The following is a 25100-nucleotide window of genomic DNA, read 5'->3' on the forward strand; positions in this document are numbered from 1 at the left end:
GTAACAGCGTACTTGAGACGTACCCCCAACGACGGGCAGTTGGGGGCGTACGTTAAGACACGCATGCGTGCTACTGTGACCCTCATTTGTACACGGGCACACGATAGCTGATAAGTTTTCAGTGTTCACATTTGTGGCGTCTGTATGTTTACAATGTATCTGTGCGACGTTTGCCTGACTCGCGAGTAACCGTTTGGGTGATACTTTATAACTAGACTAGTAAAAACACCTAAACTAAAAATCTGTGTTTAGCATAGTGTGCCGCCTGACTTGTATTTTACTTTTTCTTTTATTGCATCTAGATATGATACAACAAGTAACATCATACCTACAACACGTCCAGATTGTTGGCTTTGACAATGGTTGTTAGTTGCATAAGATAAATAAGCCGCAACTATGGCTTGTATATAATATTGAACGAGTGGTGTACGCGCGCGCCACAGCGAAACATGTGGTTTCACTTATCGCGCCCGTGTCTGGGCACGATAATTGAAACCACATGGCCTTTGGGGCGCGTAACAGACACCAATAGGTCATGGGTGGAGCAATGCGCCCGCCTTTGGCCGATTGCGTGCTGTCTTAGTAAAAAACACGCACGCAAAGGCCAATAGCGGGCCACCAAAGGAAAAGCACACGCACGAGCGTGTGCAATTCCAGGCTCTGTTTCTGAACCCCCGTGCAAAAGGACTCTCGCTGCACGAGCAGTGTTGCGCACTGCATCGCTAGGCGCGAGACCTAAAAATGGATGGAATTTTAAAGCCAGTCATCTTATCGGGGTCGTTCTTCAAGGGGGAGTTTGTCGTCCTTTTGAGGCCGTCTCTTTTCATGGAGTCAAAAACTCCTTTGTGGACAGTCTCCTTTGATTTTTCTGGTGTTTTGTTTTGGAGTGACCTTTATCCACTTCATGCATGGTACAGAAGCGCTGAAGATCCATGGTTTTAGGAGTCGTAGGCCTCTACGTGAAAAGGAAACTCGCTCTACTCTCGGGCAGGTCAGTGATGCCGGAGGTCTTTGTCTTTATCACTGGTCTCAGAGACCTTGAATTCTCCAATGGCGAAGATCTGTAGAGCCCTTTTGCCTAATTAGGGCATCCTGCACGCCCATCGTCTGCCCCTTTGGTGCCAAATAGTTTTCTTACAGTAGAAACCTCCACATGTCGAACACTTACTTTCCTTGTGGTAAGCATAAAGGTCATGACCACTTCCCAAACAACAAAGTCACAGAAACCTGAAGCACACCTTCCTTTGTCCAGGATGTTTTGTAAGTCAAGTTCATCAGTTTCGGCGTGCATACTCTCTTGAGGCGCTCCATTCCTTTCGCACCTTATGAAATTGCACCGAAATATGACACGCTCATTGGCGTGTCAAAAAAGCTGCACAGCCTGATACACATTTGTAATCCATTTAGACACGTACTCAATAGTTCTCAAAGTTAATCCCATTTATTTTCCATATTTAATCCATTTTTGTCCGTCACGTCAAGGATATAAAGTTTTATTTTTTAAAGCATTTTCATTAGCGCAACAATTGCCCATCCAGGCCTATTCACAGGCACGTATCCACTTCATTCCTCTGTATTATACATTCAACCCAATGCATTTCGGTCGTGTAAGACCTTCTTCAGGGGTATCTAGAAATGGTTAAACATTTGTTAATCCCAAACATTTATCTTATCACCCAAAACAAAAACTGAATGTTATATTTTTGAACTGTGCCACGTCCCTCAAAACCTTTCCATAAAACACACTCCCTTCTGCACCCAATTCCCTACCCAAGAACGCCTACAAACATATGAGCCTCGATGTTACTCTCGCCTTTAGGTTAATAAAGCCTTTACAAATTAAATGCACCATGTTAAACCTTCTAACCGTTCTCCTCTTATTTCTATCTCCAAACTTTAGTACGCAGTCAATACCCTCCCCGATGTTTACCTCTCAACAACTTGCGATCTGCTCGGTTCTAGGCACGTTTACAACGGAATGATTTTATTCAAAGCGTTTAACGGCTCCACCTGTAATCACCTCGTGTCACATGATACACCTGCCCCACCTTCACCGAATTCAACTCCCACCGAAAACATAAATCAAAACTACCCACTTTGTCTTACTCCTTAACTACATTCCCCATAGTCCCACAAATTACATAGAAAGCAAACTACATGAAAAACGAAACATCACAACCCAGTATCCCTCAAACTTCCACCGTGATGGTTAAAATAGACAAATGTTTTTGTTTTTTGCTATTTTAAAAGTTGACACTTAGAAACTTTTTCTACTGAAATCACCAATGTTATCCTATGGAAGGAAATTCACTTAGCAGGTAAGTGGGGTTATTGTTACTTTTTCTAGGTCAGTGTTGGATCCTGGATCCAGCACTAGTGTACCACCTGTAAGCAGTTTTGTTTTTTTTAACGAATTTTTGTAAGTTTGCAAAATCGACACTTAGATGAAATTTCACAGATAAACAGTCAATGGTTTCCTATGGGTGAAAGTTCAAGTTACCGGTAAAGTATGTTCTCGTTACTTTTGTAATCCAGGGCTGGGCTCCTAGGCTCAGTACTGCGACATCTATCTAGAACAGTTAAGTAATTACGTTTGCACAGTTGGTACGATTTTTAAAGAATATTTGTAGTTTGCAAAAATCGACACTTAGAAGAAATTTCACAGAAAAACAGTCAATGGTTTCGTATGGGAGAATATTGAGTTAGCGGTAAGTAGGGTTTGTAATTACTTTTTAGGGTCAGTGCTGGGCACCAAGATCCAGCACTGTGATCTCTCTTGATAGCAGGTGAGTATTTCCGTTTTCGTCACTCGGTTGAATTTAGGTGAATATTTTAAAGTTTAGAAGCTCCACACGGAAGAAATTTTGAGTGAAACCAGCCAATGTTACCCTATGGAAGAAAAGTGAGTTATTGGCTTTTGGGTAAGTACTCGACTGGCAGAGTTGAGGTGCTGGGCATAGACTCGGGGGTCTCCCAGGGTCAGGTAAGTACAGTTGTTACACCCTCAGCGGCACTGGGGCAGCCGGGTGCAGAGTGAGTTAGGCCCAATGTTATCCTATGGAAGGCAGGGGGCCCTTAGTTGGTGGCTGCTGACTAGCATGCGACGCGGCTGTGGGAGCTGGGCTCCTGGTCACTTGCTCAGGGCAAATGGGAAAAGTAGGTAGGAGTAGAAGTTGCACTGCAAGGGCCACTCGGGCGGCTGGGTGCAGGGTGCTTTTGAGCCGTCGGGGACTCAATGGATTGCAATGGAAAACTCGAGGACGAACAAAGGCTGCAAGCTCTGGGACGGAGATTCTTCAGTGCGACCACCACTTCGAGAGGTTAGTTGGAGGATAGGTAGGTACCCAGGAGTTGGGCACAGGAGGCCGCAGGGCGCCGGGTGCAGGAGTGCCTTTTGGTGTCGGGAAATCTTACCCTCTGTTGATCGCGGTTGGGGGTGGGGGGGGCGTGCCTGGTTCTGAGGCTGCAGGCGTCAGGAGTGTCAAGGTGGGTCCTTGGGTGCCGGATTCGGGGGTCACAGTGGCCGGGGGGACGTCCTCGAGGTCTTTGTCCACTCCAACACAGGCCAGGCTAGGCGGGTGCAGAGTGTGCAGGGTTCGCGGTTCCTTGCTGATGCCAGGGGTCAGTTACTTGCTTTGAGCAGTGCCACTGCTCGTGGGAGTCACAGATGCTCAGAGTCACAAGGTAGCCAGGTCCTCTGGGGTTTGTGAGGTTGCTGGCCACGGGAGATGCCGGGATTTAGCAGGAGCAGGTTCGAGGGTCGACAGGCCGGTAGGGCTGGGGCCAAAGCAGTTGGGGTCTACCTCTTGTTAGCAGCTGTACGGCAGGTCTTTCTTCTTGATCTTCTTTGCTGTTTCGGAATCTGGTATCTGAGGAAGGAAGGTTCAGGGTGCCCCTAAATACTAAATTTAGGGGCGTTACAGGTAGGTAAAGGGCAGGGACCTCTGGGTCCCTGCCCTGGGGTGGGTACACTCCCTATCCTGCCACTCTCCTGTGGGAGGGGGGCAGTGGCCTAGTCCTGATTGGGCAGGGCTCCCCATCTTCAAGATGGCGAGAGCCCGGGGATGTGCTTCACCTCACCTCCCCCACCTGAGGGGTGGGGTTGGCAGAGGCTGGCACACCCCTTGTCCTTCCTTGGGGTTTCCGGACAGTCTTCCCGCCAGAGAGGGGGGTTTAGAACCGGTAGGGGCCAGTTGCTGGGTACAGCAAGTGGCCTGGAGAAGCTCACAAAGGCGGCATGCCTTTGACGCTTCCCCTGCCCATCCTGGGGGAGGAGAGCTAGCACCTCGCCCAGGATGTGCATTGTTGCAGTCCCAGGAGAGCGGATGGCTCTCTACCCAGGGGTCCCGCAACATGTCTGCTGTGTGGCAGCCCCTCAGACCAGACGTGGATTGTAGGTTAGGTTCAGGTTGCATCTCTAAGATGCCCTGTCGTGCATTGTACATTAAATTCTGCACTGGTATTAGTGCGGGTTAAATGTGCTGAGAAGTTTGATACCAAACTTCTCAGTCTTCAGTGGAGCCATCATGGTGCTGTGGAGTTCGTGTTGACGACCTCCCAGCACCATATACTCTTAAATGGCAGCACTGCACTTGCAGTACCCAGGAATGTACCTGTGTACTGTAGGGGCACAGGGCTCATGTTCCTGTACCCACACCACTGGTATAGGGCACCCAGCTAGATGGGTGGCTGATGTATGCTAGGGCAGTGTTTGTTGTAGGCATGGCACACAGGGATGTGTGCCATGTCGACTCTTCACTTTGTTCTGCACCAAGTCACACAGCCTGCAAAGGCAGGGTGTGAGTGTCAGGGTACAGGACCTCTAAGGGTGGCGTATCAAGTGCTGCAGCCCTTAGAGGCCTTCTCTGGTCACAGTGCCCTGGGTACCTGTGGTACTATTTACCAGGGGCTGACATGTGGCCAGAGATGCCAATTGGGCTTATTTTGGGGAATGAACACAGGCCCTGGGAACCTGAATGGCAGGCACCCAGGGCACACCAACAAAAAGTGCATCAGTAGCCAGGCAAAAAGTGTGGGGGGGGGGGTTACTGCAACAGAAACCCACTTTCCTATAGCTCTCTCCCTAAGTTGGACTGTGGTGAGTATTTTGATACCTTCCTAATTGGCTACTGGTGTACCCTTCTAAGTCCCTTGTATATGGTACCAAGGTACCCAGGGCATAGGTACACCAGGGGTATCACATGAGCTACAGCATATATTATGCCACCGATGAGAGACTACTCAATCTGTGACTATGGGCCTGCCATTGCTGCCTTTGTGAGCTGGTGCTAGCACCCCTCGCACTTAAAACCTATAAGTCACCCCTGGGACCTGGGTACTGTAGGGGCACAGGGCTCATGCTCCTATACCCACACCACTGGCATAGGGCACACAGCTAGAGGGGTGGCTGATGTATGCCAGGGCAGTGTATGTTGTGGGCATGGCACACAGGGATGTGTGCCATGTCGACTCTGTTTTGTTCTATTCCCAGACACTCAGCCCTCCAGGGCAGTGTGTTTGTGTCAGGGTACAGGGCCTCTAAGGGTGGCACAATAAGTGCTGCAGCCCTTGGGGGCCTTCCCTGGTCACAAGGCCCTGGGTACCTAGGGTACCATTTACCAGGGGCTGACATGTGGCCAGGGTTTGCCAAATTGGGTTTTAGGTTTCACCATAGTTTTTAGGGAAGGAACATAGGCCCTGGGTACCTGATTGGCAGGAGCCCAGGGCACACTCAAAGTACATTCAGCAATTCAACAAAAAGTGTCATACCATGCCAGAAAGATGGCATTTTCTCACAGTCCCCACTGTTTGTGACCCCCACTTTGGGCGGAAGAATCTGCGGGAAAAACAAGTGAGGAAGACGGGTGTGTCCACCTCTTCCAACTCAACCCCTCCGGTGGGGGAGGCGAGGTGAAGCACTACTCTCAGTCCACGCCATCTTGCAGATGGGGGACCCAGCCAACCAGAATGAGGCATATGCCCACCCCTCCCACTGGAGGGTGGTATAATGGGGGGTGTACCCACCCCAAGGAAGTGACCCATTGGTCCCAACATTTAGTTACCTCTATGCGCCTAAATCTAGTCTTTAGGGGACACCCCGAACCTTGCTTCCCCAGACAAGAAACCAGAAGAAAAGAAGTAGAAGGACCGAACAGCCGTGCCAAAGCTAACAAGAGGAGGACACCTACTGACTTGGCAGCAGCCCTACCGGCCTGTTCCCCCTCCCCACCCCCAGAACCTGTAGAAGAAAAACCCTGGTGTGTCCTGCAGCCTCAAGAACCCTGAGGACCTGCCCTGCCTCCCGTGAACACTGGATTTGTTCACCAACAATCTCCAGCTCTGGCAGGATCTGTGAGTCTGCACCCGATGCCCCTGCCCCGAGTTTGAGTGACCCTACACCAAGAGGAGTTCTCTGTGGGGATCCTGACCCGAGATCCGGTGAACCGTGACCCGCCTCCAGCCGATGCCTGCAGCCTCAAACCGGAAGGTCCCCCCAAATGTGACCAGGAGCTGGTAAGAAGATCCGACCCTAAAAGGCACCTCTGCACCAGACGCCCCAAGGCCTTGGGTGGTCCAACTGACGATGCCTAACCAACCACCAGCATCCCAACTCTCCAAATGGTGGTCACACCCAGAAGACCTTCATCCCCAAGCCTGCAGTGTGTTTGCAAACCGGAGACTCCCGATTGAAAACTACAGGGCGCCCAACGCCAAAACAGCACTATGCACCCGGCCGCCCCCTGTGCCGCTGAGGGTGCACCTTTTGTCCTGGGCTTAAAACCCTATTTGCCCTGAGCGTAAGTTCAGGAGCTTTGCTCCCACAACACTGTGGCCTGCTCGTAAGCAGCCACCAACCGGAGGACCCCTGTTCCCCATTGGATAACATTGGGCCTCAGCACTCTGCACCCGGCCGCCCTAGTGCCGCTGAGGGTGTAACGAGAGTGCATCCTTGACCACGGGGGACCCCTGAGTCTACCCCAGAAACCCAACTTCCACAACCTATTACTTACCTTTGAACGGATAACCCTATTTTCCTCCATAGGATAACATTGAATGTTTTTCTGTGAATAGTTTTTAAGTGTGGAGTTGGGAAATCTATGAAACCCTTTAAAACTGTAACTAAATAACAAAAACGCTTTTCCTCAGCTGTTTACAGGAAATCTCGCAGTGCAGTATCCAGGTATACTGCGCTGTGTCAGAAAAGTAATCTGCAAAGTAATCTACTTGACATTCTACTAAAGTCTAGACAAAGTAGATGTGCAGTATATCAAAAGCATTGCATTACTAGTAGCCGCACTGTAATCAAATCAAAGTGCATTTGCAATTCAAACGGTTTACAAACTGCATTACTACTGTAAAGTATTCATTGCTTACCTGTGCCAGGCTTGCTTGATCTAGAAAATAAGTTAAAGAATATTTTAATACAAACACAATTGGTCTGAAGTTCAGTCTTTGAGTGTGTGAATACATTTGCTGCCTGAGTGTGTACAACAAATGCTTAACACTGTCCTCTGATACGGCCTTACTGCTCGACCAAGCTACCACAAATAGAGAGTGAGGTGCTATCTAACTTTACCTCGGTCTTCCTTTGGGGTTCCACTGGACTCTGTGCACACTATACCTCACTTTGGTATAGTGTATACAGAGCCAGCTTCCTTCAGCCGCCATCACTGTGATGTACCCAGGTGATTTCGAATGGCGCATTCGATGAAGCACATGAGAATGGCTCGAATCCATGTTGTTTACCCTGTGTGCTTCTTTCATCCACTGAGAGACCCATGTCCCTGTTACCGAGACTCACTCCTTTAAGCGGAGGCGTTTATTACTGTGATTCTATTGATGGGCAGTACAATAATATTTCACTGTTGTCCCCCCAACAAGTCTCACATGTGTTCCCAAAGCCTAGTAGGGCTGGCGGGTGATGTCTGTATTTCTCAGAATTCCTCTGCTATTGCAATTTGACACCAAGGCGAACAGTGGTGGTTTTATGATCTGCAGATGTCCGTTCCCTGTTACTGAAGGGAAATGTTTGAAAAAGATTTTCTCTAAATATACAAAAAAAAGAAGTTGTATGTAGCTCTGTGACTGTGTTGGCGTCTTTCCATCAGTTCACAGATTACTTAGATGCCCTTCAGTTGGCCACACATATCAAGTTTCTTCCTTGCTATCTTTTTCTGCAGAGCACTTTCGAAAGGCTCGAAACCTGAGAGCTGAATAAATGTTAATGTAGGCAACTTATAAAGCCCCCTGTTACCAAACGTTGTCCTGGCGCTGACCTGATGATCGGACTGGAAAACAGGAATCTTTACCAATGCTATGCTGAAAAGCCAGGTTTTCAGCTACCTTCTACAACTGAGGTGGGAGGTGGCAAATCGGATGGATTGCGGGAATTGATTCCAGATTATTATAGTTCCCAGACAAAAACTTCTGCCACCCCAATTCATACCACCGAGATTCTTGAATTGGAAGATCTAATTGATCTACTAGTCTAGTACCATCTGAATTTTTGGCCTAAGCCTTGAGGTCCTTCCTTGTGCAAGGATTTGTACGCGAAGCACAAAGCTTTGAACTGGATCCCCTCCTTCACCGGCAGCCAGTGCAGCTGTTTGATTGTTTTCCTAATTGATACTTGTTTAGAGCGCTCTAGCAGCTGTGTTCTGCAATCCCTGAAGTTTCCTAAGATGCTGGGCCCGCAGATTGAGGTACCGGCCATCGCAGTAATTTAATCTGGCCAATATCCACGCTGATATGACTAGTTTCTGAGAATTTGCTGGGATGAAAGGCAAGATCTTTTTAATTGTTCATAAAATTTTAAAAAATGGAAGATGTCAGAGCATTGATCTGTTTAGCAAAGGCGAGCCTGTTGTCTATAATTATCCTAAGATTTTTAGCCTTTTCTACTGGCACTGGCTAATCACCTAGATTCGTTGGCCACCACCCAGGGGACCAGAAGGAGGGATCGTTACCAAGGAAGACCTCCTCCGTTTTCTAAGAGTTCACTTTTAGACTGCTGGAGCTCCTCCTTGAACTTACGGCTGACATGCAGTCACTGAATTGCTTCCTAATGGTATGTGGTTGTTTCATGACTGCAAAGTCGAAGGGCTTTATGACTGGGGCCAAAGCGTCTCTGTAAACATTAAAAAGAGTAGCCCTCCACAAGGGAGCTGAAAAGGGTTAGAATTGAACGGGCCCATAGCTACAAAGTACATCCTATCTTCCAGAAAATATTTTAGCAGATGGAGTGCTGATCCCTGCACCCCTATTGCTGCCAGCCTATCCGCCAGGATGGTATGGTGAACATCAATAGTACAGCACCTCTTCAAAAGTGCTTTCCTCCTAATCTTTCTCCCTGCTTACTGTTTGTATTTTAGTCCTTTCACTCTAAATCGACCATCAGTATGACGGCAATATTCGAAAAACTGGAAGAATTATCTGAAGATATATCTGCTAAGCCCTTCTCAATTACTGTACTTTTCTCCCAATCCTCCTACAAGTATGGAAACAATACGATACACATTTATCTTCCTAAAGAAGGATTCCAGAGAACACCAGGAAAGCCAGCACATTTATTGTGATCCGAATAATCGTGTGACCCACGTCTTTACAGTTTGGTGTCCGTGCATCAATGTGAATTGTATTTTTCTTTCACAAATGTGTCGGGGCAGATTAATAGTGAACCTTCCTCCAAATTCTTCTACGTGAAAAGCTTTATTTGCATGTAAAAATAAAGAATGTATTTTTGTGACTGTTAGTCCTCTTCCTTTTAAGTTATAATTCCCATTTGAAAGAAGGAGTAACGTAAATTGGGAGGACAACTCAGGTGTTTGTATAAAACTCTCTAGTAGTCATAGAGTATGATTCCCTGTTTTTTCCTGCACACTTGTTTGATTAGTTATGTCTGTGGGTGCACTTCTTGATTTATTCAAGCCGTCTTTTTTCTAACTGCTCATCCTCCAATTCCTGGACTAATCGCACCTCCTTTCCTTTCTCCTACGCTCAGCCCTGGGTCCTTGAATTTTTTTTTTCCCTACATCACTTCTCCATCTAGTATACTGTCCTTTTTCAGCCATTTTGTCTCTCATGACTCAAATCTTGTAGCGTTTACTTTTCTTCTCCCCTGCTCTTGCTAATACTCTCTCCTACAGGTGTTCTGCTGTTAATCTTTGTATCCACTTTCTCCCTCCATTTCAATGCTTAAAAATAAGAAATCCTCTTTTTTTTTTCCTGGCTTTATACACCTATAGCAAGCCTCTATTGTTGCTACCACTATTCTCCCAGCTCTGCCTCTCCATCAGGATTCAAGGCAGGTAAAACCTCATCTTCTTTCATTTCTTTATAGTCTCTCACACTCGCAGACACCAGCTAAAATACCTTCTGCAGTTCTGCTCCCTAATCCTCTTTCGGGCACCCAGACGCATCTTTATGCTCGCCTTCTCCGGACTTCACTACATCTCCTATTTCCTTGATTTCCCATCATGTTCTCTTAAATCCCCTCGAATCCATCTTCAACATCTGCATTTCTCTTCTTTTTATGTGTCACAGTGCTCATCCTGTCTCACCCGATCACCTTTTGTTTGAATGTCTTTCTTTCCTTTCTCTCTTCACAAGGGTAAGCTACACCTTTTAGTAAGTTTAGTTTGTAATACATTTACAACTTTTGGTATTCACAAACTGAGTGTAAACTTACTACAAAAGGGGAACTTACTTGTCGCCCTCCCCAGAGTAATGCAATTGGCTTACTATTGTGTGGATAGGTGACGTCCCATCCTAAACCCGTCCCTAATCTCCTCCCCTTTAGTACTTAAGTAGTAAGTTTGACCCGTTTCCGACTCACTCCCATGTGTTCCTAGCACATCTACTAATAAACTCTGCACTTACTTGTGCGTAGACTGTGCAGTCGGGGCAGAGACTGTGCAGTCTGGGCAGGAAACTCAACCCATACAAGTTTAGGCAAATGTAGATTTTGTAGTATTTTTCGTAGCACTACAAAACGTACTACAAAGTGCAGTGTGAGAATTAAGCCCTAAATGTTTAACAACATCCACACATCTCATGTTTCTACTTAGAGTAAACATTTTCATTTCTCATCCCCTCCGCTCTGTTTCTCAGATTCCTCTGGGATCTGCTGCGTCTCTTTGTTCTCCCTCTAAAAGACCTCAACTTTTCATGCCCTAGTCCTTTCTCCCAGTATTAAATGAGAAATTCACCTGTAATTAGTAATTTGTGTCATTTATTAAAACACTCTTGTAACAGCTGTCCTCTGTGAAGTGTTTTTTTTAAATACAGAAAGAAATTGGTTAAAATAAACGCCTTCAGGTCCTTATCAAAAAAGCTTAAGGGGCCATCATTCAAACCCCCTACTGGCAACAATAAAAGCCAAAACGCTATCTACGCTATCCTACGGCAGCACAGCTCCCCATGGAAAGACGCGGCTCTACTCAACAAAGCACAAGCGGCAAATCTACAAAACAGTCTTCCAAATCCATCAGGAAGCTTCACCAGCGCAGACCAGATTAGAATTTGGGGTAACAAACGAAATGTTGGGGAGAAAGTATGCGACCATCAAGCAATGGTGACTTGAAACAAAACATAGCAGTCTCGGAACTGAACAAGGCTCTGTGGGACGAAATAGAGGAAGACGCAAAGTCCCCATATAACCAATACCAAAAAAGGGCTCGAACAGACACTTGTACAAGAGAACTCTGGGAAATCAATCTGCCCTACCCAGCCTTTAAGCAAGTTATAAACAAATCAGTAAAGTTCAACTCGCTGATAGTAGACAAAACCACCCTCCGCACGAGAAAACATGCTTGGATGGTAATATCTAATTACAGATCACTGACCCCAGCACCATACTTAACTATTACATTCTCGGCCCACAGAAAACTACAATTAATGGCCCTGCGTATGGGTAAATTTCCATCCACCATGGACCAGCCAATTTGGGTCAATGACGGGCCCAAAGACTGCAGACTATGCGGGTGCAGTAAAGAGGACTTTGTCCACCTTGTCTGTATTTGTCCGAACTTATCCCAAGCACGAGTCACTTTCCTAAAAAAAAGCCATGAACACTAGAGGCATAAGAACATGCAGATCGGCAATCATGGCGACCCTTACACCTCATTGAACTGTCAACTAATAAAGTTTCTCTTAGCTCATGCACAAGCACTAAAAAGTAACCCTGTGCCCTGCTCGCAAAAAGCAAATAAGACTGCCAACTCAGAAGCAGACAGTACTCCCGAACACAACGCAGAATAACATCAGAACGCTGGAAGGAACACCGTACAGGGACTAATCAATGCCCCAGAATTACTAAACTGTACACCATGCATGTTAAAATGTTTTATTCTTTTAGGAAACGAAAAAAAAGGGGGAAATAATAACTTCTTTTAATCACAGCATTTGTTTTTAGTAAATGTATTGCTATGGTTTTAATTAACTGAAATAATAAACTTTTTTGATTATTATTATTTTTTTTTCTTCAGTCCAGTTCTTCCCTGGAAACAGTGTACTCAAGAGAATATATGGGTGGGGACCTGCAGGGTAGTTTAGTTGTGGGAGGAGGCTCCTTTGTAAAAAGTATTTTGACGACACTCTTAAAACACAAAGGAAATACAGAGTGGCTCCTCCATGGGAGAGATCTCTTCTCTAATCCGTACCCTAAATTATAGATTAACTGCCCGCTACCAGTATAAATAGGGTGTTATGCAGAACAATGGATTTCCTAGCACCAGGTAAGCTCTGTTAACGTGTCTTTGTCACTGGTTCACGTGTTGGTTAGGTTGGCACGCAAAATCTTCCCCTCAGATAAGATAAGGTGGGCTGAGGTGCCTTCACCTGTGAATTGGACGAGGGGATGACACAGCACCTCATACAATGACCTGAATCCATCCATGATAAAATGCCCATCTTTGAATTACATTTTTTCTTACAGATGGAGTTCCATGCTCTCAGAATCCAAATGCTGCCATTGAATCGTGGATTAGCTTCAACAAGGAGGAGAGGGATCGCTTTTCCGAGACTCTGACCTCTAGCCTTAAGGTAATGACCAGCTTTGTGCAAGAACGGACTCCCTCACCAAGGCAGGCAGATGTACACATGGAGTGTCCTCTGACGTCTAGCCTTAAGGTAATGACGCTTCGTGTAAGAACGACTCACTCACCAAGGCAAGCAACTGGGCACACTGAGTGTTCAAACTTCTGACCTTTAGCCTTAAGGTAATGATGGCTCCGTGTAAGAACACTTACCAAGGCAGGCAGATGGATACACTGATTGTCCTCTGACGTCTAGCATTAAGGTTATGACAGGCTCTGTACAAGAACTGACTCGCTCATCAAGGCCGACAGCTGAACACACGGAGTGTCCAAGACTCTGAACTCTAGCCTTAAGGTAATGACGCTTCGTGCAAGAACGACTCACTTACCAAGGCAAGCAACTGGACACACAGTGTTCAAGACTCTGACTTTTCGCCTTGAGGTAATGACGGCTCCGTGTAAGAACAGGCGCACTTACAAAGGCAGGCAGATGGGCACATATGCCCATTTGAGTTTTACTTACGGAGTTTGAGAACAGTCTTTCTGTCTGTCACTCAGTAAGGCACTCTCCAACAGACAGACTTGCCTACTGAGGAAACCTGCTAGAGAATGACTCCCTGACTTGCAGATACCGGCGACCCAGAGTGGATTGGGGGAGATTGAGTGAGGCTAACTGATGGGAGACTGATGCTGGCAGCCAGGCAGAGAGCATGACTGACCAAAGCCATCCGACAGAGACTCAGACGGACTTATGGAGACTGATTGACGCAGACATACGGACTAAACAGGTAGATTGACTGACTGAAGTGATCCGACAGAGACTTGATTCCCTGAGTGAGGAGATTGGATGATTAAGATGGGCTGATGGAAAGCAACTGAAACTAATTGAAACAGACCACCTGATTGACATGTCCAGACTGAAGGAGACAGACTGAAGGAGACAGACTGAAGGAGACAGACTGAAGGAGACAGACTGAAGGAGACAGACTGAAGGAGACAGACTGAAGGAGACAGACTGAAGGAGACAGACTGAAGGAGACAGACTGAAGGAGACAGACTGAAGGAGACAGACTGAAGGAGACAGACTGAAGGAGACAGACTGAAGGAGACAGACTGATGGAGACAGACTGAAGGAGACAGACTGATGGAGACAGACTGAAGGAGACAGACTGAAGGAGACAGACTGATGGAGACAGACTGATGGAGACAGACTGATGGAGACAGACTGATGGAGACAGACTGATGGAGACAGACTGAAGGAGACAGACTGAAGGAGACAGACTGAAGGAGACAGACTGAAGGAGACAGACTGAAGGAGACAGACTGAAGGAGACAGACTGAAGGAGACAGACTGAAGGAGACAGACTGAAGGAGACAGACTGAAGGAGACAGACTGAAGGAGACAGACTGAAGGAGACAGACTGAAGGAGACAGACTGAAGGAGACAGACTGATGGAGACAGACTGATGGAGACAGACTGATGGAGACAGACTGATGGAGACAGACTGATGGAGACAGACTGATGGAGACAGACTGATGGAGACAGACTGATGGAGACAGACTGAAGGAGACAGACTGAAGGAGACAGACTGAAGGAGACAGACTGAAGGAGACAGACTGAAGGAGACAGACTGAAGGAGACAGACTGAAGGAGACAGACTGAAGGAGACAGACTGAAGGAGACAGACTGAAGGAGACAGACTGATGGACATGTACAGACTGAAGGAGACAGACTGAAGGACATGTACAGACTGAAGGAGACAGACTGAAGGAGACAGACTGAAGGAGACAGACTGAAGGAGACAGACTGAAGGAGACAGACTGAAGGAGACAGACTGAAGGAGACAGACTGAAGGAGACAGACTGAAGGAGACAGACTGAAGGAGACAGACTGAAGGAGACAGACTGAAGGAGACAGACTGAAGGAGACAGACTGGAGGAGACAGACTGGAGGAGACAGACTGGAGGAGACAGACTGGAGGAGACAGACTGGAGGAGACAGACTGGAGGAGACAGACTGGAGGAGACAGACTGGAGGAGACAGACTGGAGGAGACAGACTGGAGGAGACAGACTGGAGGAGACAGACTGGAGGAGACAGACTGGAGGAGACAGACTGGAGGAGACAGACTGGAGGAGACAGACTGGAGGAGACAGACTGGAGGAGACAGACTGGAGGAGACAGACTGAAGGAGACAGACTGAAGGAGACAGACTGAAGGAGACAGACTGAAGGAGACAGACTGAAGGAGACAGACTGAAGGAGACAGACTGAAGGAGACAGACTGAAGGAGACAGACTGAAGGAGACAGACTGAAGGAGACAGACTGAAGGAGACAGACTGATGGAGACAGACTGATGGAGACAGACTGATGGAGACAGACTGATGGAGACAGACTGGAGGAGACAGACTGGAGGAGACAGACTGGAGGAGACAGACTGGAGGAGACAGACTGGAGGAGACAGACTGGAGGAGACAGACTGGAGGAGACAGACTGGAGGAGACAGACTGGAGGAGACAGACTGAAGGAGACAGACTGAAGGAGACAGACTGAAGGAGACAGACTGAAGGAGACAGACTGAAGGAGACAGACTGAAGGAGACAGACTGAAGGAGACAGACTGAAGGAGACAGACTGAAGGAGACAGACTGAAGGAGACAGACTGAAGGAGACAGACTGAAGGAGACAGACTGATGGACATGTACACACTGAAGGAGACAGACTGAAGGAGACAGACTGAAGGAGACAGACTGAAGGAGACAGACTGAAGGAGACAGACTGAAGGAGACAGACTGAAGGAGACAGACTGAAGGAGACAGACTGAAGGAGACAGACTGAAGGAGACAGACTGAAGGAGACAGACTGAAGGAGACAGACTGAAGGAGACAGACTGAAGGAGACAGACTGAAGGAGACAGACTGAAGGAGACAGACTGAAGGAGACAGACTGAAGGAGACAGACTGAAGGAGACAGACTGAAGGAGACAGACTGAAGGAGACAGACTGAAGGAGACAGACTGAAGGAGACAGACTGAAGGAGACAGACTGAAGGAGACAGACTGAAGGAGACAGACTGAAGGAGACAGACTGAAGGAGACAGACTGAAGGAGACAGACTGAAGGAGACAGACTGAAGGAGACAGACTGAAGGAGACAGACTGAAGGAGACAGACTGAAGGAGACAGACTGAAGGAGACAGACTGAAGGAGACAGACTGAAGGAGACAGACTGAAGGAGACAGACTGAAGGAGACAGACTGAAGGAGACAGACTGAAGGAGACAGACTGAAGGAGACAGACTGAAGGAGACAGACTGAAGGAGACAGACTGAAGGAGACAGACTGAAGGAGACAGACTGAAGGAGACAGACTGAAGGAGACAGACTGAAGGAGACAGACTGAAGGAGACAGACTGAAGGAGACAGACTGAAGGAGACAGACTGAAGGAGACAGACTGAAGGAGACAGACTGAAGGAGACAGACTGAAGGAGACCGACTGAAGGAGACCGACTGAAGGAGACCGACTGAAGGAGACCGACTGAAGGAGACAGACTGAAGGAGACAGACTGAAGGAGACAGACTGAAGGAGACCGACTGAAGGAGACCGACTGAAGCAGACCGACTGAAGCAGACAGACTGAAGCAGACAGACTGAAGGAGACAGACTGAAGGAGACAGACTGAAGGAGACAGACTGAAGGAGACAGACTGAAGGAGACAGACTGAAGGAGACAGACTGAAGGAGACAGACTGAAGGAGACAGACTGAAGGAGACAGACTGAAGGAGACAGACTGAAGGAGACAGACTGAAGGAGACAGACTGAAGGAGACAGACTGAAGGAGACAGACTGAAGGAGACAGACTGAAGGAGACAGACTGAAGGAGACAGACTGAAGGAGACAGACTGAAGGAGACAGACTGAAGGAGACAGACTGAAGGAGACAGACTGAAGGAGACAGACTGAAGGAGACAGACTGAAGGAGACCGACTGAAGGAGACCGACTGATGGACTGAGGAAGCGCAGGTAGAGGAAGATGCTAAAGGACTATCCGAGAGAAACACATAGAAGTCGTTCAGTCAGCAGACCGTCAAGTCTGTACATTGTTTCTTGATAACTTTGGGGTCACAATTAATTTAGTTTTCGTAAGGGTTACCTTAAAGCTAGTGAGCTGGTTCTCAGCTTAAATGATTGGGTGAAAGAATGTCTGCGTTCTCCCCCTGTGCTCCCTGAGCCTCAGTTGTCCTTCGGAAGAGCCAGTGACGCGTGGCTGATTGGACTTTTCCCCATTCTTTTGCTGAGAGGGAAGCTCAGTCATCCAAACAAAAATAGAAAAAGTTTGTTTACTTTTTATCTAAGTCTAATTTCAACTCCCTTCAGATGTTGTAGGATGTGGCTGCCAAGATGTTGCACAGTGTGCCAGAGTATGCATCGGTGTGTTCAGCATTGTGCCACATTATGCATCTGTGTGTTCTGCAGTGTGCCAGATTATGCATCCCGTGTGTTGTGCAGTGTGCCACAGTATGCATCTCCTCTTGTTGTGTTGTTGTGCAGTGTGCCACAGTATGCATCTCCTCTTGTTGGGCAGTGTGCCATAGTATGCATCTCCTTGTGTTGGGCAGTGTGCCAGAGTATGCATCTCCTCTTGTTGTGCAGTGTGCCACAGTATGCATCTCCTCTTGTTGTGCAGTGTGCCATAGTATGTATCTGTGTGTTGTGCCACAGTATGCCTCTCTGTGTGTTGTGCGGTGTGCCACAGTATGTATCTTCTCTTGTTCTACAGTGTGCCATAGTATGCATCTCCTCTGAACGTGCAGTGTGCCATAGTATGCCTCTCCGTGTGTTGTGCAGTGTGCCACAATATGCATCTCCGTGTGTTGTGCAGTGTGCCATAATATGCACCTCCTTGTGACGTGCAGTGTGCCACTGTATGCATCTCCTCGTGTTGTGCAGCCTATCCGAGTGTGCATCTCCTCGTGTTGTGCAGTGTCAGTGTGCATCTCCACGTGTTGTGCAGTGTCAGTGTGCATCTCCATGTGTTGTGCAGTGTGCCACAGTGTGCATCTCCGTGTGTTGTGCAGCGTGCCAGAGTATGCATCTCCGTGTAATGTGCAGTGTGCCACTGTATGCATCTCCTCGTGTTGTGCAGCCTGCCAAAGTGTGCATCTCCTCATGTTGTGCAGTGTCAGTGTGCATCTCCATGTGTTATGCAGTGTGCCACAGTGTACATCTCCGTGAGTTGTGCAGTGTGCCAGAGTATGCATCTCCGTGTGTTGTGCAGTGTGCCGGAGTATGCATCTCCGTGTGTTGTGCAGTGTGCCGGAGTATGCATCTCCTCGTGTTGTCCAGTGTGCCACAGTATACTTCTCCGTGTGTTGTGCAGTATGCGTCTCCGTGTGTTGTGCAGTGTGCCAGACTATGCATCTCCGTATTTAATGAGTCTCTTTTGGCTCTTAGTGGCTCAGCGGATTCAGCCTAAGAATTGGGCCTTATTTAGAGTTTAGCGGACTGATACGCCACCTGAAACGTGACCGATATCCTGTCTGCCTTGCAATAAGTGTTGTAAAAAAGAGCCCAGTGTAGTAAAAAAGAGCCCAGCTTCAGCAGCATAAATGGGCGTGGTTGTTAGGCCCTTGATAAAGAGAATTGTTTGTAATGTGATGGTGATGTAGAAGGGGTAATCAGCCCTGATCTTGGACATGTGTGTCACCTAAACGTCTATTTTCTTTTTATGTGTGCAGGAGATTGGTGAAAACGTCCACATATACCTTATTGGGAAGGAGGAGTCTCGCACACACTCAATTGCTGTGTCACTGCATTGTGCTCCGGATGACTCCATCAGTGTAAGCGGGCAGAATAGCTTGTGCCACCAGATCACAGCGGCATGTAAGCATGGCGCCGACCTGTATGTGGTGGGCGGCTCCATTCCCCGGCGCATGTGGAAATGCAATATGGAGACTATGGACTGGGAGCGGTGTGCTCCACTTCCCAGAGACCGCCTGCAGCACACACTTGTTTCTGTAGCTGGTAAGGATGCCATCTACTCGCTGGGTGGCAAGACACTGCAAGACACTCTCTCCAGCGCCATCATCTACTACAGAGTAAAAGATAACCTCTGGACTGAAACCAGCCAGCTGGAGGTGGCCATCTCTGGTGCTGCAGGTGTGAATCTCAACGGAACTATCTACCTTCTGGGTGGGGAGGAGAATGACCTGGACTTCTTCACCAAGCCCTCCCGCCTCATCCAGTGTTTTGACACCAGCACCGAGAAGTGTCACGTGAAGCCCTATCTGCTGCCCTTTGCAGGACGTATGCATGCTGCTGTGCATAAGGACCTGGTGTTCATAGTTGCTGAGGGAGACTGTGTGGTGTGTTACAACCCCTTGCTAGACAGCTTCACCCGCCTATGCCTCCCCGAGGCCTGGAGCTCTGTGCCCTCGCTCTGGAAAATTGCAAGCTGTAATGGGTGTATCTACGTCTTCCGGGACAGGTACAAAAAGGGGGATACCAACACATTTAAACTGAACCCTGCTACATCTGTGGTCACTGTCACTAGTGGCATCAGGGTCCTTCTCACCAATCTGCAGTTTTTGTTGGCTTGAAGTGGGTGATAAATCAAGGTTTGCTTAGTCTGAGGATGGCATGAGGGAGGCTTAGAATCCTACTCTGGCAGTCGTGGTCTTCAGACGGCCAGTGTCCATCGGATATTGTAATTGGCCTGTACTTTTGCAAGGAGTGGGCACTTTCGTGACTAAATATGTAGGCGATCATACAAGTCATTGTGGGTCCTCTTAAAAGCTGGACTTGCCAACTGACCACTCAATATGTCAGATGCTAGATCACACCTATTTCTCTAGTGCAAAGAGGAGTCAGGAAGAACAGCTGTTTGTCTTGCAGTATGGCACGTTCAGTGCTTGCAGTAATGATTGTCCTGAGATAAGTCTCTTTCCCAGTACATGTGTGTGAATATCTGGCTCTACAACACTGCTTATGGGCTTTGTAGGCTAATTCAAAGCCCCTGTCACTCTTTCTTCTGAGATACTCTGCTGAAATTCCTGCACTCCACAACTCTTGAGGAAAATCAGAGGGAACAGTTGTAACATTCTGCACTATCCCCTGCCCTTTCGTTCTTGTGAATGCTGTGTCATACGCAAGTTGATAAGCAGAAGGAAGGCTTGAGTACAGAGTCCCCTTTATTTGCTTTTGTAATGCTTTCTGAGTCTGGTAGTGGGGAGTTCAGGAAAGCACTGAGACATGGGGAGAAGTTTGCGGAAATAAAAAGATTTTCGAACCCTAACACCATTGACCATGCATGGGGCTCCTCTGACAGCAGCTGTTTGTTTTCCATAAACCAGACTGGTTGTAAGTCTGTTCTTTAAGTCTGAGAGGAGCATGGGATTAAGGCACAAAAATGAGGCAATATGAGGGCGTGTCAAAGAGGAGGGCTCAAATCTGGAGGTTGCAGCTTCATTGGGCGATCCCAGTGGAAATGATTTGCACATTTTAAGAAAGTACCGATCGTTTGCAGTAATAGTTCCTGAGAGGTTCTGTATGGCAGGAGCAGATAGTCTGGGTTGGAATAGTACACCGCAACAGTAGCACAATAGAGAGTTGACGCAAGTCACAGAGAAGAGGTTGTGCAGGTAAGCCTATGTCAAGAAACGAAGAGGAGATTGAAGGGGTAGTTGATATGATAAAATGGAATGTCTGAATATCTGTAAACAATATATCCTATGTAATGGAGAGTAAAAATGCAAGTGTGTATTAGATGCTGTGTGTGGCATGTCTGAGTGCGTGTGTGCACGCATGTAGGAGGAACAATCTAACGGACTGCAGTTTGTGTGCGAGAAACCGATGCAAGCAAAGAACCCTGCATAGCACATTTGGGCTTGGCTCCCTGGGTGGAGTAAAAAAGGATGTAAGATCATGTTCATGGAGGAAGAATCCAGACACCTTGTTGTGAATATGGCTCTCTCGGGTCCTGAGCAGCCTATGCTGATGGCCTTAGTACCGGTGGACAGGGATCATTGATGAAAGCAGCAACTCTGTGGAAAAGGGCACTCAAGGTCGTAGGCTCCGGGTTATAAATGTGACATTTCTTGAATCATTCCAGTGCTTCGAGGTTTACTTGAAGCAGGTTATTGGAAGCTATTAGTATTGTTAATGGGAAGTTGCATCATTAGGATCAGATAATAGCGGGAGCACTCCATACAATCCACGGTTTGAGTGAAAATAGAGGCAACACTGTGAAGGGAACGGAACTGGAGAAACTTGGGATGGGCATGAAAACGGAGGTAGCCCTGAGATTGGAACGGAAATGGCGGCCCTGGTGGGATGTGAATAAAAATGGAGACGCCGGTGGGATGGGAATAGCAATGGAGGCGCCGGTAGGATGAGAATAGAAATGCTGTCACCGGTGGGCCTGGAATAGAAATGGGGTCACCGGTGGGTTTGGAATAGAAATGGGGGCATCAGTGGATTTGGAATAGAAATGGAGGCACCGGTGTGTTTGGAAAAGAAATGGGGTCACCGGTGGGATGGGAATAGAAATGGAGGCACTGGTGAGATGGGAGCAGAAATGAAGACACCAGTAGGATGGGAATAGAAATGGAGGCACGGGTGGGTTTGGAATAGAAATGGAGGCACCGTTGGGATGGGAGCAGAAATGGAGGCGCTGGTGGGTTGGGAATAGAAATGGAGGCTCCAGTGAGATGTGAACAGAAATGGAGGTGCCGGTAGGATGGGAATAGAAATGGAGGCACTGGTGGGATGGGAATAGAAATGGAGGCACCGGTGGGATGGGAATAGAAATGGAGGCACCGGTGGGATGGGAATAGAAATGGAGGCGCCGGTAGGATGGGAATAGAAATGGAGGCACTGGTGGGATGGAAATAGAAATGGGGTCATCTGTGGGTTTGAAAAAGAAATGGGGTCACCGGTGGGATGGGGACAGAAATGGAGGCACCGGTGGGATGGGAACAGAAATGGAGGCACTGGTGGGTTTGAAATAGAAATGGAGGCACTGGTGGGTTTGGAATAGAAATGGAGGCACCGGTGGGATGGTAACATAAATGGGGGCACTGTTGTGATGGGAGCAGATACGCTACCATTGGGACCAAGCACACATGGTTCAGGGCTCAACACATTGATATTGCACAAACACACACTCAAATCTGTGCCAGATTTTGAAAACAGTGTTTGCTAAGCTAAATACAAAAACCTTCTCTTTACTGCCTGAAACGTGAACATTATAACTGTCGTTGGGAGTTAGTTATTCAGTTTTCTTTTATTCACATGAATAAATGACTGCCCTTTTCATGCAGTGATGAGTATTTCCATGTTTCTTTGCAGACGGCATGTTTTGTGTGTCAGAGTTGACCATGACAATGGCTGAGTAATTGTCAGATTTGAGGAGTGTTTCACGCACCCAATCCCATTTTTGTCAATACTCCCACCACGAATATTTAAGAAGGACATGGTGACCTAAAGACTTGTGTAGAAATCATTTTTCTAGCACAGATCCTTTCTGCAAAGTTGAAACAGGTGTAAAGTCATAGAGGTTACTGCAGGCCAGTCATGTCTTCAACTTCCAAGGGTAAGTAAGGGAGAGAATATGTCCATCACCAGGTGAACTCCAAGTCCCCCGTTACCTCTCTGATGTAACTCAAATATGAGACTTAAAAACTGAGGGATCACACGATAAAAAGCTATCAGTAATGCTTTACTAAAAATAAGTTACTTTACACTACTGCAGTAATTTCCTAGGAAAAACCTTTAAATTATGTTTTATACAGATTACATTTTTTAAAATTTTAATCATATTTCAGAATTCTGATCAGAAAAAGTCACAAAATCGCAGGCAAACCTAAACTTTGAACATTTGTTACATAGAGGTAATTTTTAGAAGCAATAATCTTTCAAAGACTTCATCAATTTGCATTACACATCATATGTGTTACCATATTACACTAATTTCTGTTTTTCGTGAAAGGGCAAAGATCACAGCTAACAAGTGTTTCACAGCACTCAAAACACTATTTCAAGGCTCTCGCTAACTATACAGTAGTTCTACAGATGTTCATTACCAGTAAGATTGAGTTTTTCCAGTTGTCCGCTTCAAATGGCAGCATTACTTGGTCCAGGACAGACTGATAACGAGGTTATTGCCCATCAATATTCTCAAGACTCATTTTGACAAAGGTTTTTTTCTGTACCTCAATTTTTTAAGTAGACCTTAAAGAATGCAGTGTTCTATTGGCAAATATGTTTTCAACAACCAATTCTGTAAGAAGAGCGAAAAACTTTGACACAGTCTGACAAAGGCTCGCCTTCCACAGATGCAAAGCTCAGCTAAGAGAAACCTGTGTTCGAACCACATCATATGTCTATGCTTTTCTGAAATCTCCTCTTTGGCCCATCTCCAGTCCCAGTTTCAGAGTCCTAGAGACTCAAGACTCAATCCTAGTGCAAGACATTATTAGTTTGTCTCCTAAATCCTCTTGTCTTGGTTATTTGACTGCCCTCAATTTGGGTTTGTTAAGTATCTTCCCTGACCCTATTAAAGTTCTGTAGTCTGGTTAAGCCTAATCTTCCATGTGGCACCTCTGTCATAGCTCGACTGGCCTCGCTGCATGGCTACCAGTGAAGAGGAGCCCTATTCTCCAGTCTCTGTATGACACACTCTCAGAATGGAAAGCACAGTGTTGAAAGGTTAATTCAATCTGACAATACTGACTCATAATTGTGTACTGCTCTTCATCCGTTTTTGCAGCAGATATCCTCTGGGCTGTCAACACATGCAACAGCAAAGTCCTTCTAGAAGAGATGTACGGATAATCCTATGTTTATGCAGCACCCCATCATTGCAGGATGGAAGATCCTGCCCGGCTTTGGCTATGTTGGAGAAGCCAGACGAAAAGTGGCGTTTGTGGTCTGGTGTTTACTGTTCGACCTCATTGACAAGAGATGGTCTTGGTCTCCAAAACGTAGTTCTCCTTAGCTTGGCTCCAAAATAAGACCTGGGGAAACGTTTTGCCCGCTCCAAGTTGTTTTGGAATAGTAAATAGAGCCATAACAGACATGGTGGTTGGGAACACCAGTTCAAGAGGAATAAAACCTGTAGCGGATTTAAACAAGCATTGGCATAGCCAATAGGTCTCGCCTTTGGGACCTTATAAGTGTTTAGCCATGCAACAGTTGATGTTGTTGCACCAAAGATCTTGTGCTGGATAACTAAACACTTATAAGGTCCCAAAGGCGCGACGTATTGGCTATGCCAATGCTTGTTAGGTGTGGCTTGATAGTGCAGCTGTCAGGCAACCTATTGTTTCCAATATTTTGAAATTATACATAGAGTGTACTCTAGTACTGCCCAACAGAGCATTCTCCATCTCCTCGTGCTGTTGGCTGTTTGAGGTATTATTCCCACCCCCATGGGGTGCTTGCATTATAATGCATGCATGCATGCAGGCATGTTTGAGATCTCCAAAGTAAACGGACACATTCATTTCACGCATGCATACAGAGAGCAATATTTTCTTTCACTGCAACAGAATCATTTACTGTTTTAGTCAGGCATTTTCTGACAGTGACACACGTACAAACATACATATTTTTACACACACATAAAAGCACACTCAAACATATACACGCATGAATAAGTGCACACAATCCAGCTGCTTAAAGCAAGATAAAATAAGCTTTGGGAAATTCAACAGAAGTGGCTTTAAAATGGTAAAGCATGGAAACACGGGCATGCACAAATGCAGTTTAAATGCATTAACCCTTTAAAGCCAAACCTATTTGCTTTGCTAAAGCTTGTTTCTCTTGTAAACTTGAGCATCGATTGAAAATCACACCTTTAAACAAAACACACCGTTTGTTTGTAGAGAGTCGACCTCGTAGCTCCCTGCACTTATCCATGATGAGTAACCATGAGAGACGGGGAAAGTTGAAACTTTAACTGTAAAGTTGGAAACTTGGTCTTGTTGTACGTGTAAGTCAAATTCATAAATGTGCACTGCATTTTATGAACCCATCCCAGTAAACCCGCACCATCCAGCCAAAAGACGGTCA

The 25100-nt window shown here is 46.8% G+C and overlaps 1 protein-coding gene across 1 annotated transcript in view; it reads left to right on the top strand.

The window, feature by feature from the left end:
* KBTBD4 (kelch repeat and BTB domain containing 4) overlaps positions 1-22347 on the top strand; it is a 93589-nt gene extending 71242 nt beyond the window's left edge. The window contains exons 3-4 of the mRNA XM_085646530.1: positions 12935-13041; positions 18767-22347. Coding sequence (XP_085502656.1) covers positions 12935-13041; positions 18767-19627 — 968 coding nt within the window. The 3' untranslated portion in view covers positions 19628-22347. The remainder of the gene's footprint in view (positions 1-12934; positions 13042-18766) is intronic.
* Positions 22348-25100: the final 2753 nt, after the last annotated feature.

This window comes from Triturus cristatus, chromosome 3_1, assembly GCF_964204655.1.
Source record: "Triturus cristatus chromosome 3_1, aTriCri1.1, whole genome shotgun sequence".
Lineage (NCBI taxonomy): Eukaryota > Metazoa > Chordata > Amphibia > Caudata > Salamandridae > Triturus > Triturus cristatus.